This window comes from Macaca mulatta, chromosome 6, assembly GCF_049350105.2.
Source record: "Macaca mulatta isolate MMU2019108-1 chromosome 6, T2T-MMU8v2.0, whole genome shotgun sequence".
Classification (NCBI taxonomy): Eukaryota; Metazoa; Chordata; class Mammalia; order Primates; family Cercopithecidae; genus Macaca; species Macaca mulatta.
Genome location: NC_133411.1, coordinates 2,323,840 through 2,349,248, shown reverse-complemented (window position 1 = coordinate 2,349,248; position 25,409 = coordinate 2,323,840). Strand labels below are relative to the sequence as shown.

General features: G+C 59.8%; 1 protein-coding gene across 3 annotated transcripts; it reads right to left on the bottom strand.

Annotated features, from left to right (window-relative positions):
* Positions 1–156: 156 nt before the first annotated feature.
* On the bottom strand, positions 157–24,589 carry SLC6A19 (solute carrier family 6 member 19). 3 transcript variants are annotated; one of them, XM_078004589.1, is made up of 13 exons: positions 24,519–24,589; positions 22,769–23,085; positions 15,454–15,594; positions 13,788–13,925; positions 12,047–12,228; positions 11,006–11,116; positions 10,509–10,621; positions 8,055–8,183; positions 7,796–7,952; positions 5,644–5,848; positions 5,127–5,286; positions 3,056–3,218; positions 157–2,667 (listed from the first exon to the last, which is right to left on the bottom strand). In XM_078004589.1, the coding sequence occupies exons 2-13, from the start codon at positions 22,968–22,970 to the stop codon at positions 2,464–2,466; spliced, it is 1,905 nt and encodes a 634-aa protein (XP_077860715.1). In that variant the 5' UTR covers positions 22,971–23,085; positions 24,519–24,589; the 3' UTR covers positions 157–2,463. The 3 variants fall into 3 exon arrangements, with proteins under 3 accessions (XP_077860715.1, XP_028705155.1, XP_077860716.1); XM_028849322.2 differs by lacking the exon at positions 24,519–24,589 and adding an exon at positions 17,240–17,372 and having other exon boundaries at positions 22,769–23,030; XM_078004590.1 differs by lacking the exons at positions 22,769–23,085; positions 24,519–24,589 and adding exons at positions 17,240–17,372; positions 19,592–20,567.
* Between the last annotated feature and the right edge of the window lie 820 nt (positions 24,590–25,409).

Below are 25,409 nucleotides of genomic sequence, written 5' to 3'. Positions count from 1 at the left end.
GGCACGGGCCTGAGCCATGGCCTCCTTAGAGCCAGCCTCCAAAGCCAGACCCCCAGGAGGCAGGAGCTGGACCTGCCGTCCCCACCATCCCCTCTGAGGTCACTGGCTCACTCATCCCTCTACGTCTGGACAACAGTAACTTTTAGGGTGAGAATATTAAATAGAAGGGATTTATTTAGAAACGTATACTTTATGCCCACAAAACCTGCATTTCTACCACATTTACAGAGACATTGAAACCTACGAAACAATGCATGAATCAGGAGATGTAGAAGAGATGGGAGCTCCCACCCAGGGTCTTATGGCAGGCACACCAGGGTACACCAGTGGACGCCAGGTCACACCAGGGCACACCTGTGCACACCAGGGCACACCAATGCACACCTGTGCACGCCTGGCTGGGCCTCCTAGGCAGGTGCCACAGGGCAGCATATTAATGGGGCACTGATGGGAATGTTCTTGACTGAGGGCCAAAGAGCAGGAAAAGATGAAGTGAGACCCTGTTGAAGTCATCAGCAGGCGAGCCCCTCAGTGGCATCACAGCTGGGGGCAGAGGCCGTGATGTTTCCTCCCCACACCTCTGCTGCTGTGGAGTCTTGCCCATCCCAAGGCCCAGTGACAGTCAGCAGGGGTGGAAGAGGCTGGTAGGAGGATTCAGTGTGTGCAGTCACCGCTGGACTGGGTGCTGTCAGTGTGTGCAGTCACCGCTGGATGGGGTGCTGGAAGGGACGAGTGTGACCAGGTTTCTGTGAGTGGAACATCACACCAGGACACACCAGGCTTTCAGTCCTGCCCATAGGAATTCTCAGAACATCAGTTTAATGTAAGCATCCAGATTCTTCCATGGAAAGCAGAGGTGACCTGTCCGTTGAAGCAGATGTCCCAAGTGCCAACTGCCTGTGGCTGAGATGAAACGTCGAACCCCAACGGGGGCCCATCCCGTGATGGGGGCAGAGCAGGTGCCAGGCTGGGCTTCACTGAGTGGCGCAGGGGCTGGAGGCTTCTGGGGACTGCATGGTCCTTGAAGGTGCCCTGGACACATAGAGTGCCCAAGGATGGTGCCAGGGTCGAGTTACCCTGTAACCCATCTTTTCCAAAGGCTGGCTAAAAATTCACACAGCTCATGTCCTCTGAAGAAAATGCACAGAGTGGTATTTGCCTTGAATTATGCCAAGTTGAGTTTTATTTAACTGCTCATCTATTTGTGGTGGTAGGAGCAATGATTAAATGGCTGGCATTCATTAAGCCAGGAAATGGCCAGGACGCAGAGACTTGGCAGAGGCCGACTGGAGGCATGGCTCCGGACGATGCAGCCAAGTTTTCTCAGAATCACCAGCAACTGCCCGCTCTGGCTTCTGAGAGGCTGCTCCCGATCGAGGGCTACGGGGCCCTGGGAACCCCCGGGTCAAAGGTCAACACCAAGGGGAAGGGGATGGGTGGGGGTGGGCAGCAAAAGTCGCTCCCAGGAGCCCAGACAGTAACCTGTGCTTTCGTCTCCTGCCATCCACAGAGAGGAAGCACGGAGGTGTCCCCCACCCCGGCTGCAGCTTCCGCTTCCCCTGGGCATGTGCAGGGTGCAGCACATCCCCAGTGGTCTGCTCCCCAGGCCTCTGCACATGCATCCTGTGTCTGTGGCAAGGACGGACACAGAGGACGGCTGGGCCCTGAGTGGCAGGCATGTGTCCCATCGATGTGTACGCACACATATCCACACGTGTCTGTACGTGTACATACATACAGGCATGCACAGATACACACATGCCTGCATATGCACACACATGAGCATGCGTCATACACCTATACACAAGACACATGTATACACAAACACACACCCATGTACACATGCTCACATATACACATCACACAGGCATGCATGCACATATACACATGTGCATATGTACATGCATGCACACACACGCAGAACACACGTACACACAACTGCATGCATGTATATACACTCACAGGTATACATGCACACACGCATGTGGACACCCATTACAAGCACATGTGTGTGCATGTATACACATGTGTTCACACATATGCACACCACACACAACACAGGCATGTAGTCCATATATACATGCATGCACACACATGGGCAGTAAATATACATGTACACACGTGCACACATGTATATGAATACACACGTGCACATTCACACCGTGACCATACATGTACATGCACACATGACATACATCCACACACATGGCACATACATGTACAACACACACTCGCACATATGTATATGCATACACACATGTGCACACTCAGTGTCCATACATGTAGATGCACACATGACACATATCTGCACACATGGCACATGTGTATAAAATACAAACACACACATGTGAGGATACATTCATGCTCACACACATGCAGGTGCAGCCCAGCCCCCACCCCACAGGTCTTGCCGTTTCCTCCTTCCCTGACACCAGTGTGTGGCATGCCGTGGGCTCAGCCTTCTCAGTACTTCAGGTCCCCGTTCATGGAGGCTGTGCTCAGTGTGCTCACCAGCCCCTGACGATCCCCTGGCTTCTGGCAGCGGTTCCTGATGAGCTTGTAGATGGCATAGCTGGGGATGGTGAGGCAGGGCACTCCAGCCACAATCACCACCACCGCGTACACCCAGTTTGGGTAGGAGATCTTCTGGGATTTGGGAAATTCCTCCTGGGGAGAGAGTCCCATGGGTGAGTAGGCACCTCAGGAGCCAGCGGGGTTCACTTTGGGGCAAAGGGCCCTCGCCCCTCGCCCCATGACTCTTACCTCCTGTCCTGTGGGGTGGGCAGGTTGGCCTGGGGCTCCTCCAGCTTTCTCTTTCCCCTGCCTTCCAACTCCCAGCCCACCCACCTCCCTCCTGGGATGGCATGACACGCTGGTGTCAGGGAGGGGGAACCAGCAAGTCGATGGAGTGGTGGCTAGACTGCACCTGAGTGTGAGCGTGTGTGCCCATGTATGTGGCTGTGTGTTGTGTGCATGTGCCATGTGTGTGGATGTGTGTCCTCCTTTCCCCTTTCCCGTTCCTCTCCCCACCCCAGGCGATGGCCTGGGCACTTACGTAGCCAGGATCCCAGATGCTGTAGGTCAGTTCCTCACTGACTTTGACCACAAAGTAGAAGAGGAAGATGGTCAGCATGAGTAGGGGGCTGATCACGCGCCACGTGACTTGCCAGAATATGTTGGGCTTGTGGCCAATCATGAACTCGATGTCCTTATTGAACCTGCCAAGGTCAGAGACAGCTGTCGCTGCTGCTACCAGCTGGGCTTCAACTCGCCAAGCTTTCTGTGCATTCTGCTACCTGAACAGATGGCATCGTGCTGCGAGGTGCCCAGCCTCCCCTCGCCAGGGCCCCATCCCTCACTCCTGCCCATGGGTGCCTCCTCAAGCAGAGCCGTCTGTGGGCACGGCCAGCAGCTGTCTTTGTCCTATGACATCACCAGCCAGTGCTCGATGGCAAGCCCACGGTCAGAGGTGTCCCGCCCACACCCACGCCTGAGGTGGTCACCGGTGCAGAATGGGGGGTTGGAGGAGGGAGTGCCGCCAGACACCCGCAGCCTCGCCTTCCTTAGCAGCACCCTGAAGTTGGAAAACCCCACACCTTCCCCACCCTACGGCTCAATTCCCGTCCTCTGCTGAACCCTCTTCTGCACAAAGGAGTTTATTGTCTGCAGAAATCAGGATGGAGCAGGCGGGAGGTTACACCGAAGCTGGTCCCAGGCCTGCAGTGTGCAGGTGAGTACCCTTGGTCCCTGTAGAAGCATGTGAGGAGTAGCTGGTCCCACATGTCCCACATTTAGACGGTTATGCACCTCACACCCGGCAGCACCAGCCTGCAGCTAACCCACACGTCAGGCCTAAACATTCTTTGACAATACCTGTGTGATGTTAGAATAGCATGGCCAGCATGCCGTGTCCCTCAGCCTTCTCCATGGCTCCCCGGGGCTGATGCGAGCTCTGTCCTCACTCATCCAGTGCTGAAGAGCTTACTGCCCTTGTGTCCTGCAAACCCCACTGCCAGGGACGCAGGACAGGTTTCCCAAGCCAGGAGCCTGCAGGGCTGTGCCTGATCAATGTTAACTGAGTCTGTCCAATTATTTCTTCTTCCTCTTCTTCTCCTCCTCCTCCTCTTCCTCCTCCTCCTCCTCCTCCTTCTTTTTCTTCTTCTTCCTTCTTCTTCTTCCTCTTCTTCTTCCTCTTCTTATTCCTCTTCTTCTTCCTCCTCCTCCTTCTTCTTCTTCTTCTTCTTCTTCTTCTTCTTCTTCTTCTTCTTCTTCTTCTTCTTCTTCCTCTTCTTCTTCTTCCTCTTGTTCTTCTTCTTCTCCTCCTCCTCCTCCTCCTCCTTCTCCTTCTTCTTCTCCTTCTCCTTCTCCTTCTCCTTTTATTTATTTTTTTTGAGATGGAGCCTCACTTTGTCACCCAGGCTGGAGTGCAGTGGTGGGATCTCCCCTCAACACCTCCTGGATTCAAGCCATTCTCCTGCCTCAGTCCCCCGAGTAGCTGGGATTACAGGCATGCATCACCATGCCTGGCTAATTTTTGTATTATTGGTAGAGATGGGGTTTCACTGTGTTGGCCAGGCTGGTCTCAAACTGCTGACCTCAAGTGATTTGCCCACCTTGGCCTCCCAAAATGCTGGGATGACAGGCGTGAGCCACCGTGCCCGGCCTTGTCCGATTATTTCTAAAGTTGTGGTGGCTCCGACCAAGAGTCCCTGTCTGAGGCTCTACCACACTACTGGAGCCTCTGTGTCCCTAGAAAGGCCTGGAGCGCCGGGGACATAAGGCACTCCCCACCCCCCAGCACACACAAGGAGCATCTCTGGCCATGGGCCCTGCAGCGGCCTTGAGCATGCAGCTCTGGCTCTCTGCATGGGCACCGCCAAGGTCTGGGCTCCACCGGGCTTCCTGGCTTCCAGCAACACGGAGCTCCCATTATCGGCGGGCCAGGGCCCTGCTGATGCCCTCTGCTCCCGCCAGGAGAGGTGTACACCAGCCTCTGTGGCCAGCCGAGGCCCCAGGTCATAGACTCTCCCTCTGTACCCTGAACACGGCCCGGGTCCTCCTCACAGGAATGCCCTGTGACCTGGCTTTTCTGCATTAGAGGCACCGGTCCCCACTGTGGCCCCTACCTGTCCACACCGTACACGTAGACCACAGCGAACATCTCGCAGAAGGCAATGGTGAGCAGGGGAATGGAGCCGGCGTAGCTGTCCAGCAGGGAGAGCCAGTACTGGCCGGAGTTCAGTGTGAAGATGAAGCCAATGAGGAATGTTCCCAGGCAGATGATGCCTGCAGGCCGGGTGGACAGAGATGCTGACACCCCCAGGGCTGCACACACGGCCGGGGAACAGAGCTGCCCACACACCCAGGGGCTGCACACACGGCCAGGGGACAGAGCTGCCCACACACCTGGGGTCTGCACACACAGCCGGGAACAGAGCTGCCCACACCCCCAGGGCTGCACACACGGCCGGGGAACAGAGCTGCCCACACACCCAGGGGCTGCACACACGGCCAGGGGACTGAGCTGCCCACATACCCAGGGGCTGCACACACGGCCAGGGGACAGAGCTGTTCACACCCCAGGGGCTGCCACCCCACAGGTGGCACCATTGCCATGGGGACCCCTCCCGACTGCACACGCACCTGTGAGCACCTCCTTGGGCCACTTCGGGGGGATGACTCTGAGGTCCTGCAGGGGCACAATGACGCCCTCCATGTTCCCAAACATAGATGACAGCCCCAGGCAGAAGAGCATAGTGAAGAAGAGCACGGACCACAGTGGGGACACTGGCATCTTGGTGATGGCCTCGGTGAAGACGATGAAGGCCAGGCCTGTGCCCTCCACACCCTGCACGGATGACACACAGTCACCAGGGCCTCTGCGCCCCATGGACTCCCTCTCCTCCCTGCCCGAGGTTTTGTGCATCGCCAAGCCACGCAGCACGGGGCGGGCAGGTCTGAGTTGTCATGAAATAGCTAGATCTTATCTTTCAGGCCCAAAGTGTATTTTCAAAAGCTGAACTATGCATCACGACCAGCAAGTGGATCCCATCACCAAGCGGCACTCAGAGCCCCGTTCCGCCCACAGACGGGCTCTCCCAACACAGGGAGCTTCTGAGACCTCACAGCCCACACAGCCCTGACCCAGCGCGGCTGAGCCGTGTACACGAGGTGTTACATGAGTCGCCTGTTAATAAATGCATGCCCTGGACGTGCTTGGAAGTCAAGTGGCCGACGGCCGAGTTAGAGCAGGCTGTGACCACAGACAGGCTCTTGGATAAGAACCACCAAGGTGCAGCCACCCAGAGGCCCCATGGCTGACCTTCTGCTCCTGTGTCTGGTCCCAGACCATCACCAAGAACCAGGCCCCGGCCCATCACGGTCCTGGTGATCAGCGGTCCTGGCTGTGGAATCTCGGGAGGCAAACCTCCACCCATGAGGCTGAGAGACCTGCCCAGCTCAGTGGGGCGCCCTGCAGGGTACTGGCTCAGGGATTGGAGGTGGGAGGACTCAAGGACCCACCCGAAGACAGGGTCCTTCATGGCCGCTTAACACATCTATGTGAGCTCCAGGGACAAGAGTAACCCCTTACACAGCAGGACATGGCTTGTGGAGGGCTCTGAAGAGTTTAAAGGAAATTGTCAGAAGCAGGCGGCAGCACGTGCATACAAGGCACGCTGCTCTTCAGTGCAGGGTGGGAGGTGGGAGGAGGTGGGAGGAGGTGCCAGGATGGAGGCGCCGACCTGTAGCAACTCTGGTGCTTCTCAGAATGGCACTGCCGAGGGCAGCCCTGCCAGAAGATCGTGCACCACGGGGTTTCTTTCTGTGGCGTTTCTAGAAAAGGCAGGTGGGCAGAGCAGCAGAGGGGGTGCCTGGGGCTGCCAGGAGTGGGGAGCAACAGCAAAAGGAAACCTTGCGGGCACGGACGGGGTGCTGCACATGGCTGTGCAAGGCACTGCAAATGGGTGAATTTCATGGTGCATAATTATACCTCGTTAAAGTTGCTTTTAAAAAAGACATTTAGACCAGGACGGCCCTGCTGGGTCCCTCCTGCCTGCACATCCTGCACTTGGAGGCCTCCTGCAGTTGGTGAAACAGGGTTGAGAGAGGCCGCGGAGCCCTCTGCCTGGCTCCAGCTGGCACGGAAATGGCTCGCTCTGCCCAGCTTTCTCCCCACGGCCACTGGAGTAGCAGCGCTGGGTCCTGAAGTGCCTAATGCCCGCAAAATATGGGGTGGCTCCCCAAAAGAAAACTGCATAATTAAAATCAGCAAATGTCGACCTTTAATTGTAGCAGCATCTAAACTTCATTAACTATGGAAAGAGTATTCGAAAGCACTCGTCACATGGAGTATCCTCAGTATCAGCGTGACTGAGACGTGCCAGCCGGTCCAAAATAAAACCTGTCCTGGTGGCCTCACAAGTTCAAAAACAGCTACACAAACTCTTTCAGTGTTGATAGAAGTTGTTACATTACAGATGGTCCCAGGGAGTGTTTTGTGTGTTTGATGGGAAAGAATGCAGGGGCAGCCCATGGTGTTCCCCGGCTCCTGCCTCTGAGCCTCTGCCTCTGAGTGTAACAGGAGCCTCAGAAGTGAAATCTCATGGCCTGGCAGACACCAGCACCCCAGACGGAAGAGCCCTGGACACCAGGCAGAACAGACAGTGGGAGCTGGGCCTCCCGGAGGAAGCCCAGCATCTGTGTCCTCCACAGGCCAGGGGCCCAGGGGTGGCCGGACTCTGAGGTGCCAGCGAGGGGTGTCCCCTCCCCGCCTCGAGCTCCGGAACGGGCCTACCTCCGAGAGGAAGGAGTTGATGTCGCAGGTCTGGAACGCCAGCTGCGCGTAGGCTGCGGGGTTGGAGGCGTTGCACTGCCGTTGCATCTCCGCAAAGTTCTCCTGGGTCACGTTGCCTTCAGGCAGGTCGAACCCGTTGATGAGGGTCAGGATGTTCCTGTGGGTCAGATCGAGGCTGATGGCCTGCTGGGGCCAGGGAGGCCGGGAGGCTTCCTGGAGGCGCATCCCAAGGCACCTGGGTCGGGGGACGGCCACTCACGTGCTGAAGCAGTCGTCATAGCGCTGTGTGGCGCGGAACCCGATGATGGAGTAGACCACAATGGCCGCGTACACCGATGTGAAGCCGTTGATGATGGACACGATCACCGAGTCCCTCTCGCAGTTGTTGCTGCAGACAAGACCAGTGTCATGGCGGCTGGCGATGAGGCCCCGGGTCAGGACACAGCACAGGGCAGCACCTGCGTCCCGCCCAGAGCGCCAGCCCCAGGAGCGAGAGGCTGAGCCACTGAGTGACACAGGAAGGCAGCTGGAGCCCCTGCTCCACTCTGAGCAGGCTCGGGGGATGCAGAGGTGGCCCCAGGGCAGTGCCTGGTCCTGCTGACCTGGTCTCAGCTTAGGGGCTGCCCGGGGCTCTGACTGCTCCTGACTCCCCAAACCACTCTGGTTATAGAGCTCAGGTCTCTTCCCTCCCCGTCTCATGCCTGCGGTAACTTCCGTCAGGCCTCTAGGGACAGCTCCAGGCCAAAGACATCACACCCGCTCTCCCCAGCCCCCACCCTAGGCGTCCTGTCCAGTTGCTCGGCCGCTGAGACCTCACCATTTCCTAAAGGCACCCTGTGCTCAGTGTGTGCTGAACTCAAGCCCCAACCTCTCTGACCCAACCCAGCCAGTTCACTCCACCCTTCCTGTTTTGGCTGATGCTGACACCATCCTTCCAGATGCTTCCATCAAAAGCCGAATGTGTTAGCCTCAGGGAAATGCCAATCAAACTGCAGTGAGACCTCACCACATCCCTGCTGGGATGGCCAGAAACAAAAGTCAGATGATAACAAGTGTTGGTGAAGATATAGGGAAACTGGAGCTTCCTACACACTGGTGGGAATGTGAGTGGAGCAGCCACTGTGGAAAACAGCCTGACAGCTCCTCCAAGGACTGCACACAGAGGCCCATATGACGCGGCAACTACACTCCTAGGTGCACACCCAGGAGAATGAAAGTGCATCCACAAAAATGCGTACACGGGCTCATAGCAGCATCACTCACGATAGCCAAAATGTGGAAAATGTCCACAGATGGATGATGCACAAACCGTAGTCCACGCACACCACGAAATATTGCTGAGCCCTAAACAATAATGGCGCTCTGACGCCAACTGTGATGGGACGAGCCTTGAGGATGTCGTGCCCCATGCAAGGATCAGACATAAGGCTGTGGCAATGTGGCCACGCCATTCGCAGGAAATGTCCAGACCAGGCACAGCCACAGAGGCAGACAGCGCATCAGTGCTCACCCAGGGCAGGAGGACAGGGCACTGGGGAGCAGCTGCTCACATATGTGGGGCTTTTGCTGATTGGAATGTTCTAGAACTGGACAGTGGTGATGACTGGCTTCACAGCTCTGTGAATGTACTTAAGACCATTGAACTGGGCACTCCAGATGGGGGAATTGTGTGGTATACAAGTTTTCTGAATAAAGCTGTTATAAAAATAATTCACCCTCAGTTCCACCTCAGCCACTCCACAAAAAACCCTCAGTTCCACCTCAGCCGCTCCATCCAGTGCTCGCACAATGACTCCAGGGTCCTTCCTGTCCCTCCAACATCCTCTCTGCCCCCAACCCCATCCTGCACGTGCCTCCAAGTGCACCTCTCTCTGCACCCCAGCCCTCCCTGCCTGGGCTCTACACCTGCCAAGCCCCAGCCACGCTCCAGCTATGCCCTCCCTGCCCAGCCCCGCCCCTCACACCCAGGCCCCACCCCCCTGCCCAGGCCCTGCCCCCTTGCACTGAGTGTCCCCTGTGTCTGACTCCAATCGCACCTTCCCAGCCTGGAGGGCCACCCTGACCCCTAGGAGTCCTTCCCTCACCCCCAGCCCCTTCTGCTCTGAAATTCTGGTCACTGCACACAGGACAATTTCTGCGCTTGCTTGTCAACCTGCAGAGCTGCAGGTCACTGAGGGCAGGCCCTGATGCACCCGGTTGGGCACACAGTAGGTGCTTCATAAATGCAAGTGGAAATGAACTGACACCAGCTGTGCTCCTCCCAGACGCTGCTGGGGACTCCAGGGTATGCACAGTGGCTATGTGGGGAAGGGGCAGTGGAAGATCAGACCGGTCAGGGACGTGGAGGTCGTTGGGGGCGCCACATGTCTGGAGGCCTGGGATGCTCAGGGGTGGGCTGGGAGCGATATGGGCATGGAGGAGGGAACTGGGGAGAGCATAGGAGAGGCCCGCACCAGGCTTGCGGAGGGACGGGTGTGGGGAAAGCTGCAGGCCGCGGGTTCCTGGCCATCCTCGAAAGGAGACCTGCCCCTCCTCCACACGCTGTACTCTAGACTCAGCTCACATGGTCCCTAAGCATGAGGGAACGGGCCCATCGGGGCACGGAGGCCCCGGCCACACAGCCACAGAGCACTTTCCACCTTGTCTTTTATCCTCCCAGCAAGATCCTCCCAGGACTGAGGGGGAAACTGAGGCCCGCCATGCCCGCACTCACTGCACGGAGTTGTAGCTGGAGAAGGAGATGAGGCCCCCGAAGGCCAGGGAGAAGGAGTAGAAGACCTGTGCACCCGCGTCCAGCCAGGTGACCGGGTTGGCCAGCTCCGTGACCTGCACCACATGGAGACCCTCAGCCACTCGCGGTGTGGGTGGGGCCATGGGGACCTGGGAGGGTGTGGTCCCAGGGAGGCTGGGGAGGGTCAAGGCTATTGGGGTGGTCAGGACAGGCCACGGTCCCCCTGGGGTGGCAGCTAGTTCCTTCCCTGTGGGGACTCCGTCAGCTCACAGGGCCAAAGCCACGCCCCCAGGAGCTGCCCTGGGCCCCAGGGACAGGCCTTGCCCTCGCTGGCCCTGTGGACCTCCTCAGGCCTGGGACTGGTCGGGCAGCAGCCTGCCTGTCCCCATGGGTGAGAGAGCTGGTATTGAGGCTGGCGGGGGCACAGGGCAGCCAGGCCTCTCCGGGGGTCTGGGCCCGAGGCAGCCTTGCGGACTCACGTTGGGGGTGAAGAGGAAGACGATGCCATTGGTAGCGCCCTTCAGCGTCAGGCCTCGGATGAGGAAGATGGTCAGGACGACATAGGGCAGCGTGGAGGTGATGTACACGGCCTGTGGGGGGGCGGGGCATGTGGGATGCGCAGGGAGGGGGCCGGGCATGGGGGAGCGGGGCATGTGGGGAAGGGGGCCAGGTGGATGGTGGGCGGCGCATGTGGGAAGGGTGGGGAGGGGGCCAGGCCTGTGGGGGGGCAGGGCATGTGGGACAGGTGGGGATGGGGGCAGGGGCTGTGGGGGGCAGGGCCTGTAGGGGGCCGAGGATGTGGAATGGGTGGGGATGGGGTCCTGGCCTGCAGAGTCCGGTATGTGGAATGGTGCGAGGGGGGCCGGGCCTGTGGGGGTTGAGGCATGTGGGGAAGGGGGCCCAGGACTGTGTGGGGTGGGGCATGAGGGACCGGTGGGGGTTGGTGGGCAGGGCCTGCGGGGAGCCGGGTATGTGGAATGGGTGGGGATGGGGGGCAGGGCCTGCAGGCCGTGGGCATGTGGGATGGGGGTTGGGGAGGGAGCGGTCCGGGCCTGAGGGGGCGGGGCATATGGGATGAGCTGGGAGGGGGTCAGGGCCTCACAGGCTGCTGGCCCACCAGGAGAACGGGCTGGCTGCTCTGGACCTCGCACCAAAGATTCCCATGTAGGGAAGATGGAGCCTCACTCTTCCATTTCCACCTTCCTACTTTATCATCATCATTGTCGTCGTCGTCTCTTTCCAGTAGTTTGTATTACTCCTACACAACGCTAAGTGTCGTGTGGGCCAACGCCAAGTTGCTGGGGCCCCAAGTCTGGTCATTTCGGGAAACCCAGGGCAGGCAGGGCCCCTCCCGCGCAGGCCAGTGAGCCAAAGGGCAAAGGCAGCTCTCTTGGTGGGGTCTGGGGAAAGGCGGAGCCCGGGACCCCCAGAGCTGGGTTTTAGAGTGCAGCCAGCCGGATGCAGGGCTGCCCACACCTGCCCTCTGGAGCACCTGCAGCCTCGCCGGGCCCACGCAGTACCTTCCCGGTGGTCTCGATGCCGCGGATGGTGCACATGTACAGGACGCTCCATGCACTGGCCAGGCACAGCAGTGTCCACCACTGGATGGAGCCCGAGTCGCTGATGGACGTGGAGATGTTGAGCGTCACTCGATACCAGAAGTAGTCCACAGGGGAGCTCCTGGCACACTCGTCCACGTACCCTGGGGAGAGGGCCATTCATATACCTCAGGGTGCAGGTCCCCCAAGGGAGAAGAATGGAAGGCCCTGAGCTGGAAGAAATGCCAGCTGCTCCAGAGGCCTTGACACCAGTGACACACCCACATGCGCACATGAACACAGGCACACATGCTCACGTGCATGCACAAGCACACACGCACACAGCACACACGCACAGCTGCCCCCTCGCGTGCACATCTGGTACATGTACCTCCACACCCCACACATGCACGTGCACACAGACACACGTGCTCACATGCACGCACATGCATGGATACACAAAGCACACACATGCACACAGCACACACATGCACACAGGCACACTTGCTCACATGCATACACATGCATGTACACATACAGCACACAAGCGTGACTATCCTCACGTGCACATCCGGTACATGTACCTCTACACCCCACACATGCACATGCACACAGCACACATGCTCATGTGCACACACATGTGTGCACACACATTGCACACACAGGCATATGTGCACACACAGCACACATGCACAGCTGCACCCTTGCATACCCATCTACACACACCTGCACACCCCACGTACACACACGCCTTTGTGAGCACACGAGCACACATGCCTACACAGGTGCACTGGTTAGAAGGCTCCAGTCCCAACGTTCAGGTGCACCCTGGGCCTCACGCTGCTCCCTCTTCTCTGTGCAAGTCTGGCGGCCTCAGAGCGTGTGTGCTCCTGGGCTGGGGCCCTCGCCTGCAACTGCCCACTCCACACACTGTCACCACCGTGGGCCTCTCTGGGCTTGTGGAACCACCCTGAGACCCTTCTAAGGAGGAAGTGGTCTAATTCCAGAGGACCCCACACCCCCAGAGGCAGGAAAGGGCCCCGACAGTCCCAGAGTGCAGAGAGGGTTGCACGTGAGAGGACCTGTCTTATTCCGACCTGAGGGGCCGTCTCGCTGGCCTCAACAGAACAGCAGCATGCAGGGAAGTCCCGCTGGCCCCGGGGCGCTGGTCAGACCAGAAGCCGGTGCTGACCAAGCCATTCAGGCCCCGGGGCCACTTGTGAATCGCCGTGAGCTGACTGCATGTCACACGTAGAGGGTCTGTCCCCTACGCTCCCTCCCTGGGCAAGAGGGTTCTGGAAGGGCCGGGGTGAGAGGGCAGTGCGGGGCCCACATGGGCAGGACAGACCCACCTGTGCAGAGCAACGCAGGGATGCATGGGGCGGGAGGCGGCAGTCCTGACACCACGTCCCTTCCTGGAGAATAGGGAGCAGCCTCCCAGCAGCCCCGGACTCCAGGCTGGTGACCACGGGCCCTCAGAGTGGGCACAGCCCCCGCTGGGCTCCCACACTTTCCTCCAAGGGCCTCAGCCTCCACCACACCCCCGACAAAAGAGCCACCACTTTGAAGGCCTTTTCTCTCGTGCTGCCATTTTCTGATGCCCTGTTGCCTTGGGGCTCTGGTTTCTGCCACGCCTGACCTGAGTTTCGTGAGGTCATGTGCCTGCGAGGAGAGGCATGGCAGCCCACAGGTGAGGCGGACAGGGCTGCTTGCAGGGGCTCACCTGTCTGGTTCTCGTTGAGCGGGCACTCGCTCCAGGGCAGAGGCTCCTGGAAGGAGTTGAAGAAGTACCACATGATCCACGAGATGATGGTGTTGTAGTACAGGCCCACCATGAAGGACACGAGCATGGAGGCCAGGCCTGCAGGGAGGCTACTGCTGAGGCTTGGGGCCGAGGCACGCCCTCCTCTGGCCACCCGTCCCCACTCTGAGCAGGAGGTCCCAGGGCTGGCACAGGGTGCGGCCGGGATGGGCTGCCCCAGAATCTGAGGGGCAGACCCAGTGCGGGCCGGGATTGTGCAGCTGATGCCGTGGTGCAGCCCGTACACGCCTTCCCGGCTCACACCTTCCTGGCACATGCCTGCTTGGCTGGCCCCAAGCATGGGTCTCACCTGCCCAGTGCAGCCTCCAGCAGGTGCCTCCAGGCCACGGCCTTGGCAGAGAACTTTTGATGTACCAGTAGCCTGGTTGCTGCCTACAGGCTGAGGGGACTGCCCACTTGGCCCTGCCCCAAACCAGGAAGCCCCCGTGCCCAGGACAGGTGGGTGGGCTTCAAGAAAACCTTCCCTGTGGAGGACTCCTGAGAGGGGAGACAGCAGGAACTGCAGAGGGGAATCTTCTCAATTATTTGGGGACAACTAGGCAGGATGGAGAGTGTGCTGTGTACTACAGGCTTTACCGAAGTTTCAAACTCAAAACCAAGTGTGTGTTGTGAATATGTGAGTGTGAGATGGGTAAGAGACACGGAGGGAGAGACACAGATGGGGAAGAGAGAGAGACACACAGAAAGCAGGGAAGAGACAGAGAGAATAGGAGGGGGAAAGAAAAAAAGACAGAGAGGGGAATGAGAGCGGGAGAGAGAGTGGGGGGAGGAAGCGGGGGGAAGAGAGAGAATAGGAGGGGAAAGAGAGAGCGACAGAGACAGAGAGAGAGGAAGAGAGAGAGAGGAGGGAGGTCCTGGAGACTCAGGAGAGGGCGTGGGCACTGCCCTGGGCCTGGAGGGAGGCCTTGGAGACTGAGGGAGAGGCCGGCATGAGGGTGTGGGCTCTGCTTCAGGCCTGCAGGCTTCTGAAGGGCAGATGCTTCCTGGACTCAAACCCCTTTCTGGAGTGGACCCTGCCCTTTCCTCCTCCGTCTTTCACCGCCTGCCCATATTCTGAGGCCTTAATGAGCCGTGACCTCTTGGTGAGGCTGCACTGGGTCTGCTCCTGGGCCCCAGAGCTTATAAATGAATGACTATGTCTGGGGGTGTCGGTGCTGGGGACCTCCTCAGTAGATGTGGGGGAGTGGACACAGGAGGCTGGGAGGGCAGTGGCTGGCGCCCCCTCCTGGGCCCTGGGCTCTCACTGAGCGCCACCCTGGGCAGCGCCACCCTGGGCAGGGCTTGAGGGGTCACTCTGCTGTCCAGAGTCTGGACCTCCTGGGCCCTGGGCTCCCAGGGACTCGGGCAGCCTCTGCTGGCCTGTCTGGTTCCTGGTGACCAGGAGTGGCCTGGAGTTTCCAAAGGCCTCCAAGAGGAGATGAACCTGGGACCTTTGTTTCACCAGACACAGACAGGGAAGGCGGAGCAGGGGCGCTAAGACCGGCAAGGTGAACCCTGGGCCCAGGTGGAATGGCTCCACGGCAGAGGGGACCCCTGGGCCCGGGTGGAGCGGCTCCGAGGCACTCACCTACGCCCTTCAGGGCTGGGTGGATGGAGCTCCACACGCCCAGGCTGCCCCGCCGCAGCCGTTGCCCGATGGCGAACTCCAGGTGCAGCAGGGGGATGCCCTCCAGGACCAACAGGATGAGGAACGGGATCATGAAGGCTCCTGCAACGGGAGAAGTCCGCCATGCCTGAGAGCTGGCCCCGGGCAGCAGGAAGGCCTCCCTCAGGAGCAGCCATTCACAGCACCCTGCAGCCCCTGTGGCTGGCCCACCGGGGGTAACAGAGCTGAGATGGAGCAGCCAGTCCATGGGATCAGGGCCAGAGCTGACTCCACATTCTGGAAGCACTGCTGGGCAGCTGGCCTTTCCTGACCATCATACAGGCTGAGGCCACCTGTGGGACCTCGGGACGTTGTGGTCGTTAAGCGAGGTGTGGTCCATGCCCCAGTGTGCACTGACCAACCTGCAACCACAGCTACTGCCTGTGAGTCGACCTCCCTGCCCACCCCCTGGCAGTCCAGGAGTCCCACGGAGGAGCTGCTTTTGCCTGTCCAGCCACGGGCTTCCAACAGCAGCGTGCCCGCCCCTGCCCCACCTGTGCCGGCTGAACCTGCCACGTCCTTCTTTGGCTTAATGAACGTTCTGTGGATTTGGCATGCCTGTGGGGAGGGACTGTTTTCTGGCAACCATGTGTGGCCTCAGTGGGGTGTTAGGGTTTAGTGGGGACCGTTCTGGTTCTTAAGACAGAGTTCTAAAGATGGACCTGGGTCCAGGTGCTAGTTACATGGCATTGTGAGTGTCTTTAATACCACTGAACTGTATGTGTAAAAATGATTAAAATGGCAAATTTTACATATATGTATTCAGTAACAATAAAAAATTGCAAAAAGAACTACATTGAGACATTTCTGCTTCTGCTGTGACAACAGTTTTGTCTTATGGTGGATCTACCCACCTCCGCTCTGCTGCCTCTTTGCCCTAAAAGGACAGCTTCAGCCATCATTCTGGGGCTAATTCTCTAATTTGGAACAGTGAAAAACCACCTTTGACATATGATGCTATTTAATCTTTGTGAAATTGTAGCCATTCAGTCTGGGCTAGAACTGTAGCAGGAAAGTGGGACTGTCCAGGCACTGAGAGCGATCACTCATGGTCTAAACCGAGGGCCACTTTTAGTGTTTCAACTGGCTGGAGAGTTGTTTGTTTGAACATTGGTTTGAACTGGATAAAAGATAGGGATGTGCTGATCCTGAGAGGAAGCCACGTGGCTCCTGCGGTCATCAGGCGTAGAGGCTCAGAGTCAGCCTGGGACCGGGAGAAGAGATTCAGGAAAAATCGCAGATGCTTAGAAGGATTTCACACTCACATTTCCTCATGTCTTTAAATTCTGTCTCTTTCGAAAAACCAAAGCTGAAAAGCATAGGTTGGCTTCCTCTCAGAGCTCAGCACCCGGAGAAGGGGCCTGGCCGCGCCCACGAATTCCACTCGCCCGGCCAAGCAGGCAGCCCTGACCGCTCCCTCTGTGGGTGGACGCACAGCCTCCCAGCTCAGCCACAAGGCCCCAAGGCTACACACACAGGATGAGCTGCAGCCACTCCTGGGCGTCGTGACAGTGCCCAAGGTGCTTGGCAGAGGGCGAGGAGAGACACGACCTTGGCAGGACTCCCATCCAGCCAGGGCAGCGTGGACACCGGTGGGTCCTTCGCCCAAAGGTGGAAAAGGACGAGGGTCAGGGAACAGGAGAGAGGAGTGCAGGCCACGGGGCCCGACTTCCGAGGCTGGCCTGACACCACGCAGTGCGTCTCCTACCTGAACCCGAGCACCCTGCTATGGGGACGCGGAAGCAGCTCCCGTCGCACCTGCCCCAGGCTGGACGGAAGGCCCGCGCTGCAGCCGGAGTGAGCACAGCGAAGCCGACAGCCTTTGGGACCTGGGTCAGCAGCTGCAACAGCGCAAGAATTCCAAACACAGCTGTGGCTGAAGGGCCTGGGGGTGTGCAGGTCCTAAACCCCCATGAGCCTGATCCCAACCTGGGTCCTGTCTCCTGGGCCACCTTTCCGTCCCGTGGTGACTGACCCTGAGAGGGAGGGCTGTGGGGCTGCTCACATGACACTGGGGTCCCAGCAACAGCCCCTCCTCACGCTGCGTGTCCCTGGGGCCTCTCAGACGGGATGTGTGACCCGCCCGCCTGCACCCGCCCCACCAGCAGAACCATCAGCCTCCCGTCCCCAGGCCGGGCTCCCTCACTCTCCTTCCCCACACACGTGTTCCATTTGTTCTTCTCCCACCAAATCTCTAAAACCCTGAGCTCCCCCCATTCCCTCCCCATTGCCTCCCTTCCCGGGCTCAGCCACTGTCTCCCCAGCCAGCAGGGCCATGTCAGACCCCAAACTACCATCCTCAGGGGATGGCACTGCACGTGTGTGAGAGACAGAGACACACGCACAGACAGAGACACAGAGAGACAGGGACAGAGAGGGAAGCAGGGAGAGAGGCAGAGACACACACAGACATACAGAGACAGAGTCACAGAGAGGAAGACAGAGACACGGAGAAAGAGACAGAGAGACACACACACACAGAAACAGAAAGAGACAGAGAAGGAGAGAAATAGAGACAGGGCGATGGAGAGAGAGAGAGAGAGAGGAGGAAGGGGTGGGTAGAGAAGGGAGGGGTGGGTAGAGGCGGGAGGGAGGAGCCAGGTACTGGCAGCCGTGACTTCCCTACTTGCCCCCTGCCAGCCTTTCTCACTCCTCCCTCTCCCAGTTTAACACAAGCCTCTTCTCTCTCCTCCTCCCTCTGTCCACCTGGTGCCTGCCCGTTGGGTGGAACAGGGCCCTCTGGAGCCTGAGGCCTCTATCCCCACACAGGTCCTGGCCTGTGCACAGGTCCCTCTCTCTGAGCTGGGGCTCCAGGGACAGGTTCCTTCAGAAGCAGGAGCTGTAGGTGGGGAATTCCAGGAGAGCCAGGTGTGTAGGGTGGGCTGCCGGGATGCTGGATTCATCGTGAGATGAAAGGCAGAGGGGAATGGTAGCCAGGTGTAGGAGATGCCCACCAGCCGGTCCCCAAGGCCAGGTGCAGGAAGCGCCCACCAGCGGGTTCTCTATGGGAGGGGGTGGGGGCTGCAGGCTCACCTGCAGGGACACCCAAGACCTCAGCAGGGCCTGCTCATTGGGTTAAAATAAGAAAAGATTCGCTCCTCCAATTTTTTTTCCCAAGAGCTTGATTTGAAACTCTTCCAGACAAAATTACCAGGGAAAAAGCAAGTGCATGATCCCAAACGTCCTCCATCTCCTCCCTTCCCTCCACTATGCCCTAACCCTAAATGCTTGGGTCTTCCTACCACTCCATCTCCATTGAGAAAACTCCTACTCAGCCTTGAAAACCCCACCAGAGTGTCCCCTCTTCTGAGAGTCTCAGTTGTTGCCCTTGCTCCTGGTGGCTCTCCTTTCTGAAAGTTCCTTGGGGCAGGAGACCCTCAAACCCCCGACCCCTGGGGTTCAGGCTCAGCATGGAGCAGTGAACAGAGAGGACTGGGGGGGCACACACCCACTCTACCCCAAACGCAGCCCGGAGGCAGCCAGGGCCTCCCTTGCTCCCAATGAAGGGGGCCGTCCTGCCCCAAGAAACTGAAGGAAAGCCAAGCATTCTCGACAATTAAAGCCACCAGAATATGAACATTTGTCTTTTAAACCCAGCGACTTCTTCCTAGTGTGGGGTGAGGCGCAGAGGAAGGAGAGAAGGAGAGAGGGCTGCCGGCGCCCAGACAACACTGTGTGGCTTCACCTGATGGGGCAGTGCAGGGCTCCTGGATGTGGTTGCAAAGGTCCCTGGAAACCAGGCCTGTCTGCTGCGCTGCAGACGTTGGCTCACTCAGGTGGAAGCAGGTAATGGAGAGAATGGGGTGGGGAAGGGGGACGTGGCCAGATGGAAAGCAGCCAGAGGGAAAGAGACACTGAGCACAGACACACAGTTCCTCCTGTCTGTCCTGAGTGGGAAACCAGGAGAGGGAGGAGCGGGGAGGAGCGAGCTGCAGTTCTCACGCAGGCACTAAGCTTCCCCTTTTTTCTCTCTCCAGCAGGTGGTGTTTGTGGCACCAAGTAAATGCTGCCTGGATTTTTGCTAAGAAATAGCTGTAGACCGACTCAGGGAAAAGCTGACCCCGGGGCCAGGTGCTGAGCAGCAAAGAAGAAACAGCCGGAAACAGCTGTGCTGGGGCCACACGGTCCTGGAAGGGGCGGCTCCTCAGGCTCCCGCCTCTCTCACGGGCATCGTCACTGGTCACTGCCGTGTGTGGAAGAGCTGGGGGGCAGCCCCTGAGGGCTGTCCACCCCAGCTGTGGGGTGGGCTCTGTCAGCAGCCACTGACGGGGACACACGGGGCAGCCGAGGCCTGGACAGACTCAGGGGGGCGTGAATGCATCTCCGCCTGGGCCGCTGGCACTGTGGGGCCCCACCGTGGGGACGTGGTGCTCCCAGGTGGGGGTGAGTGGGGTGAGCCCTGGCTGACCACGTCTCACGGCTTTCGGTTGCTGTTCCTGCACACCCGCCCCCCACCTGAACACCGCCCTAGGGGGGCTCTGCCATCACACCCGTTTCCCAGGTGAGAACGCCCAGGCACAGCGTGCCCTTGAGCTGGCTCAGGTGAGTGGTGGCTGCATTTGGAAATGCCCTTCCTCGGGAAAGGGTCCCTTGAGCCTGCCCAACTGGCACAGGCTCTCCAAGGACGGCAAAATCTGTTAAGACACAGGAGACTCGGAGGCGTAATGGTTTTCAACCTCGAAGGACAATCCCAAACACTCAGGAGGCTTCCAGGAGGGAAGCCAGGAGGACCTGGCTGCCTGCTTCCCCTCGATTTGGTCTCGATGACCCGCATAAATTAGGAAATCTGGTGTCTGACACGGCATGCATGCTGGAGCCCTCACTGAGATGCACAGAGAGAGGGCGCGCTGTCTGTGGATGCGGCCTCCCAGGGATGCTGCCTGCTCCACTGTTTTGGCGCCCACGAGGCCCCCGGAGCCGGAGGCGGGGACCCTGTGTCCCCGGGTCCTGTCAGCTGCCTCCCTGAAAGCTTCCTGGCGGCCGAGCTGCAGCCCCGATTAGATTCACCAGGAGACGAGTGCCCTGGTGGGAAACCCAGTGGCCTGCAGAGCCGTCTCCCATTCTCAGGGCCCTGCCCTGCTGGCCTGAGTCCCTCCGGCTGCAACGCAGGCTTCAGCTCTTTTAGGCCGGTGGTCTGGTGTGTGGGGTCCTGGTCAGCCCCCACAGCGTGACCAAAAGGCACAGGGTTCCTCCAGGCCGGGGGCACTGCCAGAACCCTGTGGAGCCACCTGTGATGTTGCAGCTGATGGGGGCCCAGATGACAGTGGCCCTCAGAGTCTAGCAGGTGACTTGGTGGCCCAGCAGAAAGGCCAAGTCAGTGGCAGCTTGTCTGGGGTCTGGGGAGAAGGGCCTGCTGGTGTCCACCCCAGGAACAGGACCGTCTGAGACCCAGCACATCCCAGAGCCCGGCTCGGCCCTCCTCACCTGGGCCTGCCTGCCCGGAGCCCGCTGCCCACACCTGCCCACCCCAGCAGCTCGGCCCTCCTCACCTGGGCCTGCCTGCCTGGAGCCCACTGCCTGCTGCCCGCACCTGCCCACCCCAGCTTGGCCCAGGGTGTGGCGCCAGCATCCGCTGCTTGAAAGCTGCTCACTCCCAGGCTCCACCGTACACAGCGGCTGGTCTCTCAGTGTCAGAGTGGGGACTATCTGAGGTGCTGGGAGCCCCATCAGATTCCCACCCAAACCTACATCTTAGAACTTGCCCGTCTGTGCAAAGACAAGTAACTTCCCAGGCAGGCTCGGGCAGTCCCACCCCCTCCCCTTCCCAGGAGGCATACGTCTGCTCCTCCGTCCCCAGTGCCTGTGGCTCAGTTTCTCCTCCAAGCTAAACAAACTTGGGGTGTGGGTCAGAGCACGGATCCTCCCCACAGGACAGGGCCCTGGGGGAGGGAGTGAGGACAGTGGCCAGGAAGTCCCTGAGGCTTTGGTGAGCTGAGACTTGGGGACTGTCAGGGACTATAGCATTGCAGTGGCCGAGGACCCCGCCCTGCCTCCAGTGGGAAGTGCCGGCTGGACCGGAGGCTCGTGAAGCGCCCACCCCCCAAGGCCATGATCAACTCCTCGACAACGCTGGAGGCAAAACGGATTCAGGAAAAGCCTGTCTCTGTTTTTCTTTAAAAACCTTCCCATCACAAAGCCCGTGTGAGAGACAGCAGCTCTCCACGGTGAGAAAAAACAGGGCGCGCCGAGGCCGGGCTCTGAACGGAGGCTGAGACCCCCACGCCCTCCACAGTGAGAAAAAACAGGGCGCGCCGAGGGAGGGCTCTGAACGGAGGCTGAGATCCCCACGCTCTCCACGGTGAGAAAAAACAGGGCGCGCCGAGGCCGGGCTCTGAATGGAGGCTGAGACCCCCACGCTCTCCACGGTGAGAAAAAATAGGGCGCGCCGAGGCCGGGCTCTGAACGGAGGCTGAGACCCCCACGGCCCACCACAAACGGCCCCAGGGCAGCAGGAAGCCTGTTTCCTGAGGGCGCCCGGCCCTTCTGGACCTTCCACCGAGAAAGCAGCAGGTTTATGGGGGCAGCAGCTTCGGGGTTCGCCAAGCCCAAGGCCGAGCCCAAGTGTGGGGTCTTACGTGCAGCCCCCTGCCGGGCCTGGGAGCCACTTCTCAGATGCTCAGGGCCACTGAGCAGGAGCACAAATGTCACCTCCATGCTAGCAGCGACCATGCCCACCTCGGCCCCAGGAGCCAGAGGAACGAGGAGCACCAGGCTTGTGTGTCAGGGGGGCACAGCGGCTCCCCGGCCTCCAGGCCCAAGTCCACAGGCTCTGGCCACCCAGTCTGCTCCTGTAGGGTCACCTGCCCCCAACCCAGCTACCTCCTCTGCCCCCTGCACTGGCAGGTGCCCGCCTGGGGGGCTGGGACGAGAGGTGATGCCCAGGAGGGCTCGGCCCCGTGTCCTCCAAGGAGGGGCTGTACCGGGAGAAGCAACCTTTCCCCGGCCCCACCCTCGGGCCAGAACCTTCCAGGACTGCCAGTCTGGAACTCGGGGTCCTCCTTGGAGCCTCACACGAAGCCCTGGGGCCGTGCCGGCCAGGCCCATCTCCTCACCAGCAGCCTAGGAACTGGGCACAAGGGCAGGTGGGGGCCCCAGCTCCCCCACGCCCTGCGGCTTCTCCTCTCGCCTCTGTGCTTGGGGAGCCAAGGGTCTGGGGAGGATGTCCGCCCAGGGTCTCTGCGTGTGTCTGAGTTTCCCTGGCCACGGCCTGGCCCACAGCCCCGCCCGGCCAGCCTACCTCCTCCGTGGCTCTGGCACAGGTAGGGGAAGCGCCACACGTTGCCCAGGCCCACGCAGAAGCCCACGCAGGTGAGCATGTACTGTGCCTTGTTGTCCCACTTGGGCCGGGAGCTGGACTCCTCCTGCTCGATGGTCTCCAGCTCAGCCAGGGACGGGATCCGGGCGTCCAGGCCGGGGTTGGGCAGCGTGAGCCTCACCATGGTGGTCGCTGGACGGCTCTGCACACAGCAGGCAGGGCAGAAGCTGGAGGGCGAGTGGCCGTGGGCTGGGAGCCGGGCACTTTATAGAGAACCTTTGGCACCTCGCCCCACGCACCTGGGCAGAACGGAGCCAGTCGTCAGCAGATCTGCAGGGTGCGTCCGCGGAGGGACTGTTAATGCCTTATCTGCAGAGACGCCCAGCCCTGGGGCCAGCAGAGCCACCCACTGCCGTCGGGCAACCGGAGGCTGCTCCGTGGCGCTGGCCACCCCTCCCCCTGCACAAACGCACACAGGTGAGCCGGTGCCCCCAGGGAGGAAGAACTGAGGCAAACAAACAGGACACAGGACGCTGGCTCTGCCCCACAGTGTCAGACCCCCTGGCTGCCGCACACCCCCACCTGCACGAAGCCAGGTGGGCCTCTCCACCGCTCCTTGGAGCACAGGCATCCCCGGCCCCCACCCCAGTCCAGGGAACTCGGCAGGAGCAGGGGCCCCGGGGCAGCACTTGGTCTGCTCACACCAGGCAGTGAGACCCTGGGCCCCTCGGCGCTCTGGGCACTAAACGGGGCCTGGCTTCTCACCGGTACCCACAGAACCACGGCTGCTTGGGCTGTGGCCTGAATCAACCTGAGAGTGGGGTTCCCATGGCTGTGTCTCCGGGGCCACAGTTTCATTCTGGGGTTCGTAATGAACTTCGTCATGAATAGCTTACGCTGCCCAACCCCAGCCTGGACGCCCGGATCCCATACCTGGCTGAGCTGGAGAACATCGAGCAGGAGAAGTCCAGCTCCCAGCCATAGGTTCAGGACCCAGAGCCACCCTCTGGGGCAGCCTCGTCCCCATGGGCCCTCTGGAGTCACCGGGGACGCAGTGTCCCGCGTCATGGAAACTGCAGCCACCCCAGATCCCCGCCTTCTCGGGGACTGCAGGGTTTCTGTCCTTCTGTGGAGCACTTCGTGGGGGGCAGTCCTGTGCCAGGCACGGGACAGTGAGGGGAGATGGCATCCCTGCCCCCCAGCAGAGAGGTCATGCAGGGAAGCCACAGGGCTGACCACGGGGTCCAGGAGAGGCTGGAGGAACGTTGCGGGGAGTTCAGGAGAGGCTCCTACCCCGGGGGGTTGTGTCTCCAAAGCCAGAGCGGGGTTCTCTCCTGGTTTTCCACACAGGGAGTCGGGGGACCGCTCCTGTGTCAGGCGCTGCCCATTTGGGCCCCAACTTGGCCTCCCCTTGAGTCTCTCCCATCCAGGAGACCTCAAGCTCTGGAATCCCCCGACCGACTGGCCTTCCTGGGGCCAGGGACGGGGCCACACCCTGCCCTCCCCAGGCCTTCCTCCTGTCGCCTCCGTTCAGCCTCTGGGGTCAGCTCCCTGGGGCCCTCGCTGGCCCTCTGCCCCCACTGCCCACACGGCTCCCTCCACAGCCGGGGCCTTCCCGGCAGGCAGGCGGGCACGGGACCCTCTCACTAGCCTCCTGGTTCCTTTATCTCAGTCGCACTGCTGGGCCATAAGGGCCCAGGGCCGCCCCCACCCCCGCCCCCCACGGGCTCACCGACACTGGACATTCGCTGAGTAATGGAGATGAAGGCGCTGGGCCGTCACTCAGAGATGAGCACGTTTAGGCGCCTGACCTTTGCCCCTAGGACGCAGGAGGCCAGAAGGAAGAGATCACGCTTGCATTTAAGGACGTCTGGCTTCCGAGCACAGTGCAGGTTGGAGGGAAGGGTGGGGACCTGGGAAGAGAGAGAGAGAAAGACAGAGACAGAGAAAGAGAGACAGGGAGAGACAGAGAAAGAGAGACAGGGAGAGACAGAGAGAGAGAGACAGGGAGAGACAGAGAGAGAGAGACAGGGAGAGACAGAGAGAGAGAGACAGGGAGAGACAGAGAGAGAGACAGGGACAAAGACAGAGAGAGAGAGACAGAGACAAGGAGAGACAGAGACAGAGAAAGCGAGACAGGAACAGAGACAGAGAGAGGGAGAGACAGAGACAGAGAGACAGGGAGAGACAGAGAGAGACAAAGACAGAGAAAGAGAGACAGGGAGAGACAGAGACAGAGAAAAAGAGATAGGGAGAGACAGAGAGGAAGAAAGAGACAGACAGACAGAGATAGAGAGGAACAGACAGAGAGACAGAGATAGAGAGGAACAGACAGAGAGAGAGAGACAGGGAGAGACAGAGAGAAAACCAGAGAAAGACAGGGAGAGAGAAAGACACAGACAGAGCGACACAGACAGTGACACACAGAGAGAAACAGAGACACAGAGACAGAGAGAGGGGAAGACAGAGACACAGTGACACAAAGAGACAGAGACAGAAACAGAGAGAGACAGTCAGTGGCTGGCCCAGGCCTGGAGTGGGGACTCAGGAATGGCGAAGGGGACACAACAGCCTGCAGATGGGGAGGACGTGTCTCCTGGACCCCAAGGACCAGCAAGGGAGA

What these genes read in the sequence shown, in the direction of transcription:
- SLC6A19 (XM_078004589.1), bottom strand. Translation starts at nt 22,970, where the DNA reads ATGGTGAGGCTCACGCTGCCCAACCCCGGCCTGGACGCCCGGATCCCG. An exon ending in CCCAGCCCTGAAGGGCGTAG is followed by an intron (nt 13,926 to 15,453) that starts GTGAGTGCCTCG and finishes GCCTCCCTGCAG; the next exon opens with GCCTGGCCTCCATGCTCGTG. An exon ending in TACGTGTACGGTGTGGACAG is followed by an intron (nt 3,219 to 5,126) that starts GTAGGGGCCACA and finishes TGACCTTGGCAG; the next exon opens with GTTCAATAAGGACATCGAGT.